At 38.0% G+C, this 17,391-nt stretch overlaps 1 protein-coding gene across 2 annotated transcripts in view; it reads left to right on the top strand.

Moving 5' to 3' along the window:
- Positions 1-2,383: 2,383 nt before the first annotated feature.
- ESRRG (estrogen related receptor gamma) overlaps positions 2,384-17,391 on the top strand; it is a gene marked incomplete at its 5' end in the record, with an annotated part of 125,775 nt that continues 110,767 nt past the window's right edge. The window contains 2 exons of one of the 2 annotated variants that reach the window (XM_084261228.1): positions 2,384-2,786; positions 14,317-14,433. In XM_084261228.1, coding sequence (XP_084117354.1) covers positions 2,384-2,786; positions 14,317-14,433 — 520 coding nt within the window. Of the gene's footprint in view, positions 2,787-4,677; positions 4,726-14,316; positions 14,434-17,391 lie in introns of those variants that run through there. The other variant, XM_084261229.1, reaches the window with a different exon arrangement.

Raw genomic sequence — 17,391 nt, 5'->3', positions numbered from 1 at the left:
GAGTCTTAGACACGAATGTGCCGTCAGGTTGGTTATGACAGGCTGTAGGCAGTGACTCCTGTTGCTGTATTTTGACACCGTATAAATGCAATCTCAGCAGCATGGAGATGAAAAGACCAAGTACCTGCTTAGTCAATAAAAGCACCTCAGTGTATAGATAAATAACATGAAAAACAAGTTGGTAGAATGTGAAAGTTAATTGATATTTCTTAATTGTAGCTGTATAAAATTCACCGTCAAAGAAAGGGAGAGACAGAGAGACACCGTGTTTTAGTACCCTAATAACTTCTAACTCTACTCTAAGATCATAATGTATGTGAGAGCGGTCCAGTAATTATAAGGTAATAAGTGGAGTGGTGGTGTAAGTGCTCTAAATTAAAAGGAATTCGCAGAGCTGCTGTAAGTCAGTGCCGACCCGCTTTCTTTCAAACGTTGACTTGAGAAAAGTGCTTAGCCCAGAGTGCAAGTAGAGAGACAAGAGAGAGCTATCTATTAATTACAGCACTCATTAACAGTGACGGCTACAAGGCAGCAGATGCACAAGAAAAGGCACACGCTACTGCAGGCTGGCAAGGGGATTTCCCTCCCTCCAGTTCTTGAGGAAAGGACAACACAAGCAGGTGGTCCAATGTAATAAGATATTTTCACGGCTTTAACCTTCCCATTTCCTTGGTTTATTTGCTGACACCAGATAGCTTGCTCCTTCCACCTCCCCAAATACGTACTGGTTCTAAGTTTGGAGGGCAGCATTTCTGCACATCAATCTGGCTGTTTTCCAAATTCACATGTTGTTTGTTTTCAACAGAATTTTACAGTAAAAATCACAACAATTAAGAGGTCCTAAATAAGATCCATGGCACTGATTTTAGGGTAAATCTCACCCTAAGCTTATATTTTTAATGAAGGGTCAGGCTTTGATCTCTGTTACCCTCACTGGAAAGCAAGCCAACTCTCTGGATTTATGTCTGTTTTCCTTTGGTGAATTTGGTTCCAAATCTTGAAGTAGAAATTGATGTTGGATTTTTGTTGTGGTTTTTTGTTTTGATTGGGGATTTTTTGGTTTTGTTTTGTTTCATGTTTGCTTTAAATGAAAAAAAGCGAAGACAGGATCTCAATGATTTTAGAAATTTGTCAGTCAGATTTTCTTGACTTCTGCATTTGATTGGAAAACATGAATCTATAGCTCTGGATGGTCTTATAGGGTAGTTGCTTTTCTGCTGAAAATGTTTCTAGAGAAATACTCATAACTGTCATCTGTACTTTGGCAGCTTCTGAGAGTACTGTCAGGAAAATGCTGGGTAGGCCATTTGCTACTGTGGTCTCATAATCATAGCTGTAGAAAATGAAGACTGTAACCGATTTCTCTTTCTAATTATTATTTTTGTCTCTTGTTCTCCCTAAAATATGTTTAAAAATAATAAAGTTGAGATGGAATAGACAAAGATTATTTTTTCCCCTGTAGAAAGCACTAATTTTAAAGATCAGATGCTATATGATTTAGTTCAGATGCTTAATTCTGAAAACGTGAGTAATGAGAAGACAGAATCTCACCTTCTGAAAGACAAAACTTGTATCGAAAATTTTCTTCTTTTTTTTTTTTTTTAATCCAAGAATGGAGCGCATAAAATGTCAGATCCTATAGAGCTGTAGATATATGGGATAGTGGCATAGTTATTACTGGTTAGTCTGAGGATAATGGCTAGAAAGTAATTGCAGCCAGAGCTGATGAATCATTTCACTTACATTTTGTGAAAATGCAGTCCAGCTTTAATTATTTGTTAGAATTCTCAGTTGATGTGCTACTCCGTTACTAAATATCTGTGTGTATAATAAAATAATATTGACAAAGGAAAAAAAGGACTGTGGGAGACTTACTCTTTGATTCTGGGATCAGATCAATAGATTATGGATGTGTGTTTTAGTCAAGTGTCCTGACAGATATTAATTACAGGGCAGAACATTTATGTGATCAAACTTGGAAATATTTGTTCCTGATAATGATGGAATTTACAGTAAGTACCGATGGAAAAAGGAAGACATTTTATAGCCAAGTCTTCTAATAGGATTTTAAAAATTTTTTAACTTGCTAGATGACAAACTCAGAATTTAGAGTTGATGTGTAGTTGACACGTAGCGTAGAGGGCAGGTGGAGGGGACAACAGATGGATTTGGTCTCTTTAAAGTTTTTGTTTACTGCCTGTCTGGAGCTTTGACAAAGCTCTGTCATGCCCTTATGCTGATTACCTTCATGTAGAACAAGAGGTATTGACTAATGAATGAATGATGTGCAGTCCCTAACCCTTCCAGAGCAGCCTTAAAGAGCACTGTCTTTAATACACAGATTCTTCTTTCTCTCTCGCCCCACTACAGGCTTCTCTGCAGAATGTCAAGCAAAGATCGACACATTGATTCTAGCTGTTCGTCGTACATCAAGACGGAACCGTCGAGCCCTGCCTCTCTGACGGACAGCATCAACCACCACAGCCCTGGTGGCTCCTCAGACGCCAGCGGGAGCTACAGTTCCACCATGAATGGACATCAGAACGGGCTGGACTCACCTCCCCTCTACCCTTCAGCCACAGGGCTTGGGGGAAATGGGCCAGTCAGGAAACGGTATGACGACTGCTCCAGTACCATCGCTGAAGATTCACAGACCAAGTGTGAATATATGCTGAACTCGATGCCCAAAAGACTGTGTTTGGTGTGCGGCGACATTGCATCAGGGTACCACTATGGAGTGGCTTCCTGTGAGGCATGCAAGGCTTTCTTCAAGAGGACAATTCAAGGTTGGTTTTTCTTTAAACTACTTTTCTTTCTTCTGATCAATGTTAAATAGTACAATCCCTGGCTAAATCCTACTAGGACTTCGCGCTGTACCTTTTCATTCTTCGTAGTGTTTTGGTCCTACAGATGTTACTCGTGAAAAAGCCCCTTGGGGCTTTTTGGGAGTTGTCAGTCATGTTAGACCCACTGCCATGTTTGTTTGGATTATGAAAACTAGAAAAACACTGGAGCCATCTGGTGCATGCTAAGATATGTTTTCTGCATGAGTTTCTCATATATTCCCATAAATGATTTCTAGGAAGAAAACTGTTTATTTTTTGTGAAGTTTTTGTTAAAAGTGCATTTAAAATTGGAACTAAGAGCAATGATGTAGTGCTTTGTGTATATCAATGTACTAAGAACTGGTCTTTCACACAGCATAGAGTGCCCTTAAACAGGTTCAACAAATGTCTGTAAGATCACGCTCTTAAGGAGAGTGAGTTGGCAGCTTTTGGTCTCTGCCCAGTGCTTTGTACTAATCCGCTCTGGATACCTGTTACAAATACGCCACATATTTTGGCATAAATTAGTACAAATGGGGTAATTTACATGACCGCTTGTTCTAGCTTCAGAACCAATGGAGGCAAAATAACCTTCTACTTTGATTTAGATATCATCCTTTCAAGTAAAATTGAAGGTGCTTTATTTAAAGAACACGAGGCCAAGGTTGGCCTGTACAGGAATATAGTGTCACATTAAATTAAATTCAAACTTCAGAGACTAAAATTAGGTTGCTAAGTCCAAATTTAAGCTCCTCAATAAAACCTGCTAGATTTTCATAGATGTTGGAAATCTCAGGAAAGACAATTCAATCTCATGGTATGCTGTTCTTCTTTATAATGAGTTACAATAAGGAGAAAAAAGTTAGTTTCAGTTTGTAATTTTGCACAACCCAAAATTTGAAAAATTTGGTCCAAATTTCTTAGCTACAGTACTTTCATATTTAATGGGAAATTAATAAAGAAACATAATAAATGTTATTTTAATTTATCCATTGCTGAAGCAGTGGGCATTTTGTTCTCGTCTCCTCCATTTTACTAGTGGGGATTCGGGCCTTTTACCAGCTGGAAGTGCCCATGTAGCCGCTAAAAAGAAACATTAGACTTCGGTTGATTTTAATAGAGCTGAGCATTACGGTGTTTGCAACCAGTAAAGGAACATAGCGGCCTAGGTTCACATGTTGAGTGCCCATACAGAAACAAAATGCTCGTTTCAAGTCTTTGTTTTGGAAAGGTTTAAAAAAAAAAACCCAACCCAGATGTAGGTGATTTCACTTGACCTTCAGGAACATTTTCAGAAAAGCTCAAAAACTGTTTCAACTGGAGCAACGTGTATTTCATGGTTGCTAAACTTCAAGCACCAACTTCAGCTAACAACTTGGGTTTTATAAATGGTATTTAATTGCTACGTAATAGCTGTCCTACAGAACTGAATTGTTGCATGATTATTTTTGTTGTGTTTTGAGCACAAAAAAATGCCACAGAAACATTAACCGATTGAAGTGTTGACTTCTGGCAGTAATAGGTAGCCTGCAATTTTACACCGCACCACAGACAGCAAGTTTCAGGGCATGGAAGCACAAGACAGGGACGTCATTCTCCAGATTAGCAACCTGGACTTGGCCACACAGCTCAAGTTAGAACTGGCAGCTGTGCAAAGTCTCAGTATGGTTAGAGCTCTAGCTGCATCAGCAGGTGACAGTGCTGTGAAGACAAAAAAAATGCAGTAAGGCAAAACCAAGCATCAAATGGAAAAGCAATAATAAAGAAACTAAGAATAGTAGGTATGTTACCGTCATAATGTCATGGCAGCATCTTCAGCAATGGTGCTGACTAAACTGACGCAACTGTGAAGAGATTTAGGCACCATCCACAATAATGGTGACTCAAACCGTGGATTGTGGTGAGTATCAAGATGTATATTAAAAAAAGGTACTGCTGTTGTGAATAGGCAAATTCTACTGCTAAGCTTCCCTGAAGACTTAATTCCCTTGAGGTGGGTTTTTTGAAGTGGGTTGTTTGTTGGGATTTTTTTGTTTGGTTGGTTTTTTCCTCTAAATGATAGAAATTTAGTACTAGTGTGTTCTTATAGGTTCTTCCCTGTACCATTTCACTTCTTGGTTCATACCACACACTTTCACTGCTTGTTTTAAAAATAAGTGGATTGCTGTATAACTGCAAATAAGAAAACAGGAAAAAAACCAAGGAATTTATAAATAGAGAATTTTAAAGCAGACTACCTGGTCGATATATTGTGAGGATATGTGTATGTAAGGGTAGCATGCCTTGGCTCAAAGAATTGCTTATTTTAAATGCTAATAATTTAATCATAATGGTTACTTATTTATAGTCAGTGAAAAAAGAATGTTTGACTCCCTAAACCTTTCTTGTTTATCATTCTTGAGTTACTAAATTAGCTCAGACTTGTAGAACCAAAGTTATACTCCCGCTGAAATAAGGGGCAAAACTTCCCTGACTTCAGAGAGAGCAAGGCTGAGGTGATAAAGTTAGATTATGAAGCACATCTTGTGTTCATGTCAGGCCTGATACCCTTTCCACTAAGTCAATGGGAGTCTTTCCATTCTTTCCATTTCAGAGGAGTCTTTTGAAATCTCAGTAGGTGAAAACCACAGGCAGCTGTTCAGAGGGGCAGCACCACGAGCATCTTACACAAGACAGGGAAATGTGTCACGGGGTGCCTAGTAGCCCTTTACATGAGGTGAACTTTGCTCTAATGCAGAATATTCACCTGTTTTTAAGGGCGAGATTAATATTCCCTTTCAGATGACAGCAATTTAGGCTAAAAGATGTCTGTTTCTGGCAGACAGATTTCTCCTCCTCTTCTTCCTGCCTCTTGCAATCCCTGCTAATTTTATTAAAAGTAAAGGAATTAAATGAGCCTTGTCTTGAATTATAAGGAGGACTAGTTTTGTCTTTTTTTAATGCATATTTTTTTACATAGGACAGAAATACATTTGGGGCTGTGGTAAAGAATGCATAATTATGATAAAAATCAATAATACTAGGCAGAAATAGAAACAAGAAATTACCTGGCTAAAAAAGCAAAACTAAATCCACCCAAAACCAGCTCAATATACAAGATCAGTGTCATCTTAGGTCATAGTAGAATTTAATGACGTTATGCCCCCTTTTGTGACATATAAGGGACGGTAGAACTGGATGTTCTCTCTGCTCAGCCTAGTACTCACTCAGCTGCAGCTCTCAGTTTGCTCCTGGGATAATTTACGTGGTGGCTGATTGCAAATGTCTCACAGAAACACATACACAGCCAAATCTCCCCAAAATTGGCGTAACATCAGGGATAGTAGAAAATAGCAACTTCTAAATATAGTTACAGGTCCATTGATTTTTAGGGTCTCTCCACAGTTTTTGCTCTGCACTGTATTATCTTGAAAACTCTAAGCTTTCATTAAAAGAAAGAGAGAAAAAAAGATTTTTCAGTTGTCAGCTGGGTGCAAAGTCGTGTTCAGCACAGAGGTCTTGGTGTTACTAGATATTTTGTAGTGAATATTTAGTGTAAATAGGTTTCTCATATTTTTTATTTGCTCAGTTATCATAAAGAGTAGTAGGTACACATTTTGCATTAATATTCTGTAATTACTCAGTGCCTGTAACTTAAACATTTCTGCAAGGGAATTGAAATGCTACTGCTTTCAGTAGAGGATAAGACTTTCACTTACAAAGACAGTTTACTACCTTATTTTAGCCTTCATATCTAAAACAATGTCCTACCTCTAGTCCTTGTTTTTTTTTTCCTCCCTTGTTCCAAATCTTCAGGACTGTCATCTTTTTAAATGACCATGAAAAGGCAGCGTGAAAAGCCTAGGTATTGATAGGTTGCATTCCTGGTAAGGCGTGTTGCCAAAGGGTCAGAGCTTACTTGTTACTTCCTTGGACAGTGTGTGAGTTTTCCTCATAAAAGCTAAAATATTTTGCATTCAGTAGCCCTCGTTTTGTAGGGATTTTCTATTTAGTTAGATGTTTCTTTTTTAAAGAAAAACTGTTGGATGAACAGTGTTGAGAGAGCAGTCTTCTGTTTCTACACAGGCTGAGTAAAGCAGTAGGTAGTAAGAAGCCCTGCAGTCATACCTTCACTGTTTCCTTTAAGAGCTTTATTCCCTGAGAGTTGTTGCCTGTCCATGTCTCCTAATATAAGTAAGAAACATTTCATCGTGGTAATGCTGTTATCTTTTTGGTCATTACATGAACGAGATCAAGTCTAATATCTCATTTTATGCTGATCACCTAAGAGCCTTCAGCTCTACTGGTCTGCAGTAATGTAGTTCCTATGGTCTTCAAAGCCTGCCCAGACTAGGAGCTAGGTGTTAAACTGCTTTGTACTTCGTTCACCTTTCTGGTTACTCATAGTTGTTTTTAATGCCTTCAGTGTTCAGGTTTTTCAACACTCTTTAGAATGTTTACCCATTACTGAGCCAATTTGATCTGTAAATGTACAAACACTTTACAGTAAATATATTTATTTTTTTTTAATCAGGAAGTTTTAATCTGGAAAGTTAGAACTAGCTATGTAAATTCAGATAAGGTGACATTTAAAATGGTCAACATAAAGTTTGATTCGAAGTTGCACATGACTGAAGTGGCTTCCAAAGGTTAATATGCATCTCTGAAAGCTGACTCCTGTAATACCATGCATCGTTTTTGTGGAGGAAATGAAAGCAAATTAAGTAAGATTTTATGGCTTTTCAGCATCTTTACTGGTGCCTATGATGACAGGTTTTTTTATAGAAAGATAGGGTGGAGACTTACATTCTAGTGCAATAGTTTGTGGACCTTGGCTCTGGCGCAAAGATGGCAGCCCTCCAGTGAACCTAACACTAAATGTCACCTGAATCCATCATTACCTGATTAAATCATTCACCTTTCTTATATAAGTGAAACTCTATGCATCAGCATTTCTTTCAAAGAATATTTTAAATGAGCAATGATAGATATCTTCCCTTTTCCCCTGATTTCTTTGTGTCTGTGGGCCAACCAAACTAGTGAGCAAGTATTTTAATTCCTCCCAACACGTCTTTTAATCCTTTCATAATGTCATTTTGTGACTATGGCAGCCAAACAAGATGAGACAATAAAATACAAACACGCTGAAATCTGAGAACTAGAGAAAGGATAAAGATGGTCCTATGCTTTCTACTACCTCTGCTTTCCTTACAGGCTTGTAAATTATATGCTACATTTAGATTAATAGGGAGTAACAATGAGCGTCCTGATTTGCACATGCCTATTTTGAACCCGTCAGAAATACTCAGGAAGAGATGTGGTTTGCAAATAGATCTGGTACAGTGGTACATACCAATGCCATTATAATTAGGTTTGGATCTCGATATTTGTTATAAACGTCTCCGAAAGCCTCCACCCTACTTACGAAGCTCTGTCTAGTTTGAAACTAGAGGCATATGAAGTCTCAGTGTCTTCAAAGTGTTGGTTCTCTCTCAAGATGACCTAAATGTCCTTTGTTTCTGTTGAAGACCAAGAAGTTTACTCCAGTGGGAATCAAAGGTAGTAGGGCCCTTACAGGCATCATTCAGCAACCCCTAATGTCAGCCTCATATTGAAAATTATGGTGGAAACTCATCTACCTAAAGTTAGAATCTGATGCAAAAATGTCATGCAGTCGAAACAGCCAAAATAACCTTCACATTTTTGTTTTAAATCTGCATTCAAGAAAAATAAGTCAAAAATTTGGGAGGTTCTAAGCATATTATAGTTAAGTGACATAATACACTGTCTTCTTTTAAACCACTCAATGATTTAATTTAAAACGTGCTTTTAAGCTGGCTGTGTCCCTCTGTCAAATACCATCTTACTCCTAGCTGCTTTTCTGGAGTTTCTTACTGTAACAGAAAAGGCGACACAGGCAACAGGGGCGTAAGCATAATCCTTCAGATGCGGTGCTATCACCTTAAAAAATATTTTAGACATTTAAGAACCCAATTTTTAAATGTTCTGCAACTCTGTGTGTGCAGTATTGTTTCTGAAGTCATCTGGGTGAAAAATTGTGAATATAGTCAATTTTAGGCTTAATCAGCTCTAGATGACATGTAGCAGAATTCATAGGTCTGTGATTCATAGATCTATCTACATTATCAGGTGAATCCATCTAAGGATTTGTCAGCCAAAACTGGATTCAGTTAGGTTCAAATCCAACTTCATTCCAGCCTGACCCCGTTTCTGAAACCTTATTGATAAGAGTACTTTTATTTGTGAAAACACTCATACTTAAATTCAGTTGAGTTCTGACTGCAAAATAGGGAACAGAATCTGCAAGAACTGAAACTAACTTCAGAGAAAATATTTTTACTTTCCTCAGTTCAGCTCTTTGCTAAGACCTGTAAGCTTCAAATACATTTACAAGTCCATCTGGGAGATTTTCCTCTATCTTTCATTTCCTAAGTTAGCCTGTCACTCTTTATTTCCAACATTACCTACTTTCCAGAAACTATTGTTTTCTGTTCTGGTTGGATTACATATCAAGGTGTGACCTAACACCGTGATTCACTCTCTCTATTGGCTTAAATTTTCCTGTCTCTCTTACTAAGACTTCTCTTTTATTAATTCCCAGAAGACATACAGCTGTAATCCTGGCTACCTTTCATATTCCAGAGTTTTCACGTGTACCAGTCCACAGACAACCAGGTTTATTCCTTTGGGTCTGTCACCCAGGAAAACAGGTAGTACTTGGGGTAAACCTGACTGCAGAAAGATTTACATCCAGTGATGCAGTAGCCTCTATTAAGAATAATGAGAACGCTTGCATTTTTAATACAAGTTTTGGAGAAAAGGTATTCCGTTACAGAAACTCAAAGGAAAAGTATGGGACAAAAAAGGGGCATTATTGAATATAAATAGAAAGATAGTAATTATAGCATAAAATTATTACATTGAAGGAATATTTAATACCCCTATGTTGGTGTATATATTTTTTTTTCTTCTGGATTTCCATTTCCACACAGTAAAAGCTTCAGTAGTCTTCCTCCTTTTTTAAGTGGCTCATGACTACTCTTTCCAAACACATTTTTACCCTGTATCTCAGTCTTCCTCATGTCCAAGGTTTTTCTGAGAATATTCCATCCTTTTACATCTTCAGTGTTACAATATCAAATGTCACAGTGTGAAAAGGGAAATAAAGCTTCTACTAAGAACCACTGTCTGCAGCTTCTATTCTTGTCAATATTTCTGGAAGAGAGAGACACTTGTTTCAGCCTGTCCCACGCACTGGAGCCAGTTTCAAGAGCCAACTTTGCAGTCTCGATATCTGTGAGGTCCTAAAGTTGTAGCTGTTGGTGACAATAACTTCATTTAGGATAAGATGTTAAGGTGTAAAGCCCAGTGCTTTCAGTGGCCTCTTTGTCATTGTTCTAACTCCTTCTGTTACCTTGAGTGTTTCTGTCACTTTGTGCAAAAGAATGGCCAAAAAATGGTCTCCTTAGCTAAGTCCAGTTAATTGCCTGGCTTGCAAAGCCATTGAGTAAGTCCCTGTGCCAATAAAATTGTACTGCGATTCCACATCTCACTCAGGGTAACCTCCAAACCTTGTCTGTGAGATGACAAAAATGGTGTCTTGGTCCACTTATCCTCAAGCTGTGTGTACAAATCTGACAGTCTGAAGCATCTAAAACCAGAGAGCTGGTTTTACAGTGTGAGTTTTAGCAGTTCATCTGCTATCTCAAGTTCAAATGGCATCATTTTTGTGAGTCAGTTGCTCTTGATAGGCACAGTGTGTTAGAAGTATTTTTTCATCTTTTGGCTGAGATAATAAAATTTAACAAATTAGTAGAAAAAAGAACTTTTAAAAATAAACATTCCTTGGTGCATGAGGAGAGAAAAGGGACTCAGGCTGGCATAAATCCCATGGTACTGTTATAGCACAGGGCAATGTGTTTTGGGGAGTAAAGATTTGACATATATTTTTATTTTCAAACGTCATAGTAATTTACATTACTCAGCCCTTTAACTGCCAAACTGTAGAAGTCCATTATGCTACTGAAAGGAATATACAAATTATCCCCTGGCACTTCAGGCAGGAGCTTTACATATACGCTGTTATTCTATCAGCCAGCTAGCTGCACAATTCTATTAAGGAGTAAGTGAGAAAATTATATTGCCTGCAAACTAATTGTACAAAAGACTCTGAAATAAGTAATCAGAGCCCAGTCCTTTCTGAAAACCAGCCAGGAGATATTATAAATTGCTCGATCATTCTTGTCAGCCCAGTTTAAAGACTCAGAGCTGCCATGTTGATTTTGTTTGCTGTATAACACAGCTACCTCTCCAGCTGTTGACAGGACTGGGCAAAATCAACTTACACTCTTAACTAGCTGCTCAGTTTCAGCCTCTAGCATCATGCAGGAGATAAGTCAATGGTAGAGCTTCCTTCTGAATCTACTCATAGAAATAAAATACTGATCTGAGCATCTTGAATGGATGTAGTGTACCTATGAAATTGTACGGATTCCCAAACACTTAAAATACTTTGTTTCTTTATTTTGTGTATAGACCAGCAATGTGCAGTAAACTTGGTTTCTTGTCAAAAATACATCCTCTAGTAGTCTGAGTGCTAGGTGAAACACATTTTGACTGCGATATTTATCCAGGTACATATTCCATAGCAAAGTTCCACAAGGATGTTTTGGTTTTTTTTTACGAAGGCTCACTAACAGAACTGAAGTCTGTTTGTGGGGATATTTCATATGTACAGTGGTGACAAAATGTTAGTTTCACAGAACTCTTGCTGCAGATTACCATAGTCTAAAATGTGGAAACACTTTAGGGGAACAGGCAGTGGCTGTTGGGAAAGTGTGGATCTTTGCTGCACCAATAAATCCAGTTACTGTATCTCTCCTGAGTTCACTGGAGGAATTCTTTCCAAGATCTTCCAAGTTTATTATTGAACATCAAAAACTAAGATTCAACAGCTGATGTAAAATATAATGCATTAAAGTAGCCTAAACTGATAGGTGAAAATTCCCCTTCTAAGCCTAAAGTAAAGGAATCTAACCAACTAGCCTAATAGTTCAGTTCAGAGTTCTTTAGGTGGCAAGCATTTGCTGGAAAAGCACATTTTGTTGTGCATAATGTGCTGCATGCTACACGCCCTTGCTGTCTTACACAGGATTCTGTGCAAAACTGAAATATCAGGGTATGGATTAGAAATGTCTACTTAGGGAAATAAGCGATTTTGCTTATATTTTTCTGGTTTTCAGTTCTACCTTTTGATGTGGACGTCTGTACTTTTGTCACCTGTGCCTTTGCACAAGGGCTCTGGCTGTAGTGGGAGTGCTACACTTACCTTGTGACAGAGCTCTGCTGCTTGAAGTTCTATGTTGTAGTCTCAATCTTAGTTTTGATTGAGATCGTTTTTGACCTTGTGTAAAGATACCTTTGATCTTGTGCAAAGCATTTCTGTTTCTCTATTTTTTTAAAGAAGAATGGCAATATATTTATTACTATAACATGATGAAGTTAATTACAGTTTGTGAAAGGCTTTGAAAGTCTTGTGTATAGTGTTGTGCCTCATTAAAAATGCCTCGGTAGTGTGAAAGGATAATGTGAACCTTTTTAAGCTTGCCTTTACCACCCTTTCCTGCGAATCCTTCCAGAAGTGTTATTTCCTAACTTTGCTAATGCGTATCAGAAAGAAGCTTTGCAGGAGCTGTTGTGCTCAGTTACCTACCCACTGCATCCTTCAGTTTCTTAAATAGCTTTCTTCTCCAGAGCTAAGGAAGGGGAAGAGGACTAAACTGAAGTTTGAGTTTTGTCTGCAAAGAACCATTAGCATTCAGGCATACCAAGATCTGTTTGACTTGCCAGAACTGCTAAGTCTATCATGTAGCAACGTTGGAAAGGAATAAAGCCTACAAAGGCCTGAAAAGGTTGTGCGAAGTACGCTGCTAGTATTGGCAGAATATACATTGCACCATGCAGACCTCCTTTATCATAAATACTTAACCAATTTTCAATAGATATAAGGGGTTTATGTATTACTTTCTGTTGAATTAGCAGTTGCTGAGCATTTGAGTCTTTGTGCAGTCCTGCAATACACTAATGTGATATTTAATGAGGAGACATCAGTCTGGAGAAAGGTAGTCAATATAAATCAGTGTTTACAAAGTGTGATTAACTCTGAAATATTTCATCAATGCTGTGGTCCGGGCAGGCTCTATGCTAATTATTAGAACCTGCACGTGTTTCAGGGGACTTTGACGGACCCTGAGTGCAGCAAACATGGAGCAGCAAAATTGCAATTATGCTTGGACTGTCTCTGATGACAATTTATGCATTTGGTGTGATGACCTCTAGCTTCCCAAGTGGGCAATAAACAGAATGCATTTTCATTAAGATACTAATGCACTTAATCACAGGGGGAAAGGGTTAGAAAGTAAAGAAATACCTTTAAAGCAAGATGTGACAGGCTGATGGGGAAGAGACTTTATTTAAAAGTCAGTTTCTCGGTGAAACTTCTGACTGCTGCAAACTCTGTCATACAGAATGTAGTCATGGGCAGTAGGATGCACGACTGGGCAGATGAATAAGCTGAGCTAAGCTGTTTTATGAAAAGTACAGCAGTACTATGGCAAAAGATAACAGACGTCTCCCATTTGGACTTGGATTCCCAAAGATGTGACTTTAAAAAATGAAGAGAAAATTACTCACATGCATTTTACCTGTTAATGTTCAGGCTTTGTTTTCTTATTTTTGAGGAGAAATAATACATGCTAAGCAGTAAGATAAAGAAAACAGGAGACAATGCTTTGCCCAGGGGGGCCTGCATTTAAGAATATAGCTTTTTCTAGGCCTTAAGGAGAGTTGGGGGATACAGGGACAAGTATCTCCCACAGTTTTTGTCATTCTGACAACTGTCTGGGAATGATTCTCTCTGATGCTTCTCAGTAGAAGAACTTCATCTGAAATATGGAGAGAAGGAGAGATGTCCTGGCAGAGAGAGTTGACCTGGCAGCTATAGAACTTGCTAGATGTGGCGGTAGCAGTGTGGGTGACACCTACCTGATGTTGTGGAAAGAGAGGGTGAAGCTCTGTAGTACCTGTAACAGTTGATTGTGCAATAAAGCATGGTAGCTGTCTTTTTGTGTTGTATCCAAAGAAAGTCTGATGAAATTGGTGAACAAAGGAACCAGAGAGTGCTTTCATACAGACAAATCAACGACAAAATTTACTCCTCTTACCAACAGGAATAATCTACTTGAAGAATTTTTCTAGGGGCTGTTCATGAAGCCAAACACAGACTCACTTTAGTTGTGGTTGTGTATATATATTTTTTTCCTATAGCTGTCTGGATTTGAAAAAAAAATGTCAAAAGCCTTATCCTTCAACTGATTTCTTATTTTTACTTGAAAGAACTGTCCTTTCTATAGCATTATTTACATTTGTTTACCCATTGGTGTGTTAGTCCGTGGTTCTGAGCACATCTCTCTCCCTGTACTTTCTGTCACAGGTAACATAGAATACAGCTGCCCAGCAACGAACGAATGTGAAATCACAAAGCGCAGACGCAAGTCCTGCCAAGCCTGCCGCTTCATGAAGTGTCTAAAAGTTGGCATGCTGAAAGAAGGTAAGACTCTGAGCAAGTCAATCTGTATCTCTCTGCAGACACATGCAACAATTGTAGGGCAAGCAGGAATGAAGAGACATTGGTGAGTGTTCTGATCTGTTACTGTAAAGGCAGTTTTCATGTACACTTGCTCTTCCTGATGGTCTGTTTCTAAGATAAGGAAGCAAGGTGTATCTATATAAAAGTTCGTCTTCTGTGGAGTACAACAAAATGTTACCCCAACATTTGGTCTCCTTCAGTAGGTAACTAATAGAATAGTCATCAGAACATACCCTCTCATTTTCCTTAACGCTTTTGCATCACAAATTCTCAAAAGTTTCTTTCTTCCATTCCTTATCCACTGCTAGTCTGTCCTAGTTCTGGCAGAAATACACACTCCGCCTTCTTTTCTTGTTTTTACTCAGTCTTCATTTCACCAGAACAACTGACAGGGTTACTTCTCAGTGAAACAGGTATAAATCTTGAGTATGTCTACTGAAGTTACTGTAACTACACTGCAGTAAAAAATGGCATATAGAAAAGGAGAATCCACCCCTTCCCACCCCGCCTTTTCTCTTTTTGAAGCATATGAGAAGCACTGCCCCTCACTATATTTATATGCTGAGTGTTTTAATTAATCAGTTATGTTTTTAAGATATTAAATAACAGGTAAAGATTAGAAAATGTTTCCAAGAAACAGTACTATGTCACCTGGAACCTGATTAATCTATGTTACAGAAAGAGGCAATTCCTTAAATCTTAGTATGCAAAAATACATTTTTATGTGCATGTATTGTTTATATTATCACTGTAGTACACTGTTATCACCAAGAAAGAATAACAGCAGATGTCAGGGACTTCTAAGATAGATGACTTTTTAAAATAAAATCAGTGTAATGTTTTGTAAATCTTGTCTCCAGTGGAGAGTATTTTGTGTTAAGCAACTGCTTTTTAAAGTAGTCCCACACCTTTTTGTTTTGTCAGCTAAAAGTGCTTAAAAAGTCAGCTTTAATAGATGGCTGATTTTTGCAAATCATTTGATAGTAATGTAAACCAGGTTTAAGTATACAGCTATCAGGGTAAAATCCAAGAACAACACAGACTAGTGGAGAGATGATGGACAAATTAGGCCTATCACGCACCTACAGACATATTCTTATTGGATTATACTTACTAAGAATAAACCTTGTTCTGTGCAACTGCTTTGGCAGATGCTATGATCCTGTGAGCCAAATCCTGCTGTCCTTAGTCTTACTTGAGCAAAACTCCTGTCAGATTCAGTGGGGATTTGGCCTCAGTAAAGAACAGCAGGATTTGACCCTCTTTTCCAGTGGTTGATGGGATGGTTCCTTCCTTTCCAAAATTCTCATGTAACAGACCACTAGAAGCAGTTATTCAAAGGTTAAACTGTGATCCTTAGCTAAACTGTAGAAAGGAAGGAATGCCTGAGTGTGGCACCTGTTGAAAGGGGCTGTCCTTCTGAACATCTTTAGTAAGTTTAGATGCCGTATCACTAGTAATGTACTATCTCTCCATTGAGCCACTTGTTTGGAAATGGAACAGTGCCTCCAAGACCACATACAGGTGGATTGGTTTCTATCTTTAAGTTTTGGGGGCATCACTGCACATCCATTAACAGATATCATTAAAAATCTAGTCTGTGTGCATCTTATGGGACCCCTTAAGGGAATTAAGTGACTCTCCTACAGATGAGTAATTTTATCTCAGTTGCCAAAATGGTGTGCAGATTTACTGTGTTTCTGCACGTGATTTTGGTAACTGAGATAATGTAGGCAACTCAGATGCACATTGTGAATCAGGTTTTTTGCATGGATGGTCATTGACTATGGGTGCAAGTCAGTCCCTTAAGTTTTCTTAGTCAGAATTTTGTAAATTGTCTACTTTAAAAGTACATGCCTTTTACTGAAAGTTCTACAATGCCAAATCAGCTAATTCCTTTGAAAACAAGGTTCCTTTGTTAGCTCCACTCCTGGGCACACCATACTACTTCCACTCCTACTGTGTGAGTTTTTCTATCAAAGCACAGTACGATATCTACCAATTTTTAATTGCTGAGTCTCTTCACTTAAGGAGAGTTGTCTTCTTTTCAGGTATTGCTTACTGACCACCTAAGGGAGGCCAACCTTTTAAGACAACCTAAAAAAAGGTGGTTTATTTTCTTTCCTGCTTTACTGGCCACTTAGGCTTTTGAAAGCATATTGATGCATACTTGGAATAGAGATATTTTTTTTCTTTTGTTCTTGTTGGAAGGTAGTTTGGAGTCAGGTGTTGTTTTTACCGATGGGGAAATCTGAAGATTAGCTTTTGGCTTTGGATTTGACCACATCCTTTATGCACAGAATGAAGAAAGATGATATATATACTTCTTTTATGTGTAAAATGGTGTAAATGCATTGATTACCATGGACTTACACTGAGTTGAAATAACTCCTGGTGCATCTTAAATGTTTTTTTATGTACAGACAAGGATTTCAGTCCCATGCAGCATGTCAGAGATCATGCTGCTGTAAATCTATTCAAATGTAAACCTGTTCAATTTAATTACCAGTTTATAATAAAATTTGCTGCTGCAGCCTCCACGTTTGTCACAGCAGTCTCTACACACTGATGGCACAGCATGCCTGGAAATTGACAGCCTAAATCTATTTACAAAAAAAATTTAGTTGCAGACCTGAAATAAAATCAAGTTTAAGCAGCTTTGAGAGAAGCATCATATTCCTTACAAGAACTTCTGCACATCTGGCAGTGTGCATCTTCTCCAGAAATCTTACCCTGTTAGTGGGGAGTTTTCTTCTAGAAATTTTCCTTAACAAACAGTTTTTAAATGTAATTTTAAGTAAAACAATTATCAGACATTGCACTTTCATTCACTTTTGGAAGGACTTCATTACATTGTCATTTTGTGAATTGTCTTATAAAATTCATGATAGAAATCACAGTGCCTGAAAAAAATGCTTA

This window comes from Gallinula chloropus (genome assembly GCF_964237585.1).
Source record: "Gallinula chloropus genome assembly, chromosome: 3".
In the NCBI taxonomy this organism is placed as follows: Eukaryota; Metazoa; Chordata; class Aves; order Gruiformes; family Rallidae; genus Gallinula; species Gallinula chloropus.
Note: the sequence above shows the minus strand (reverse complement) of the source record. Positions and strands in the feature narration are given on the sequence as shown.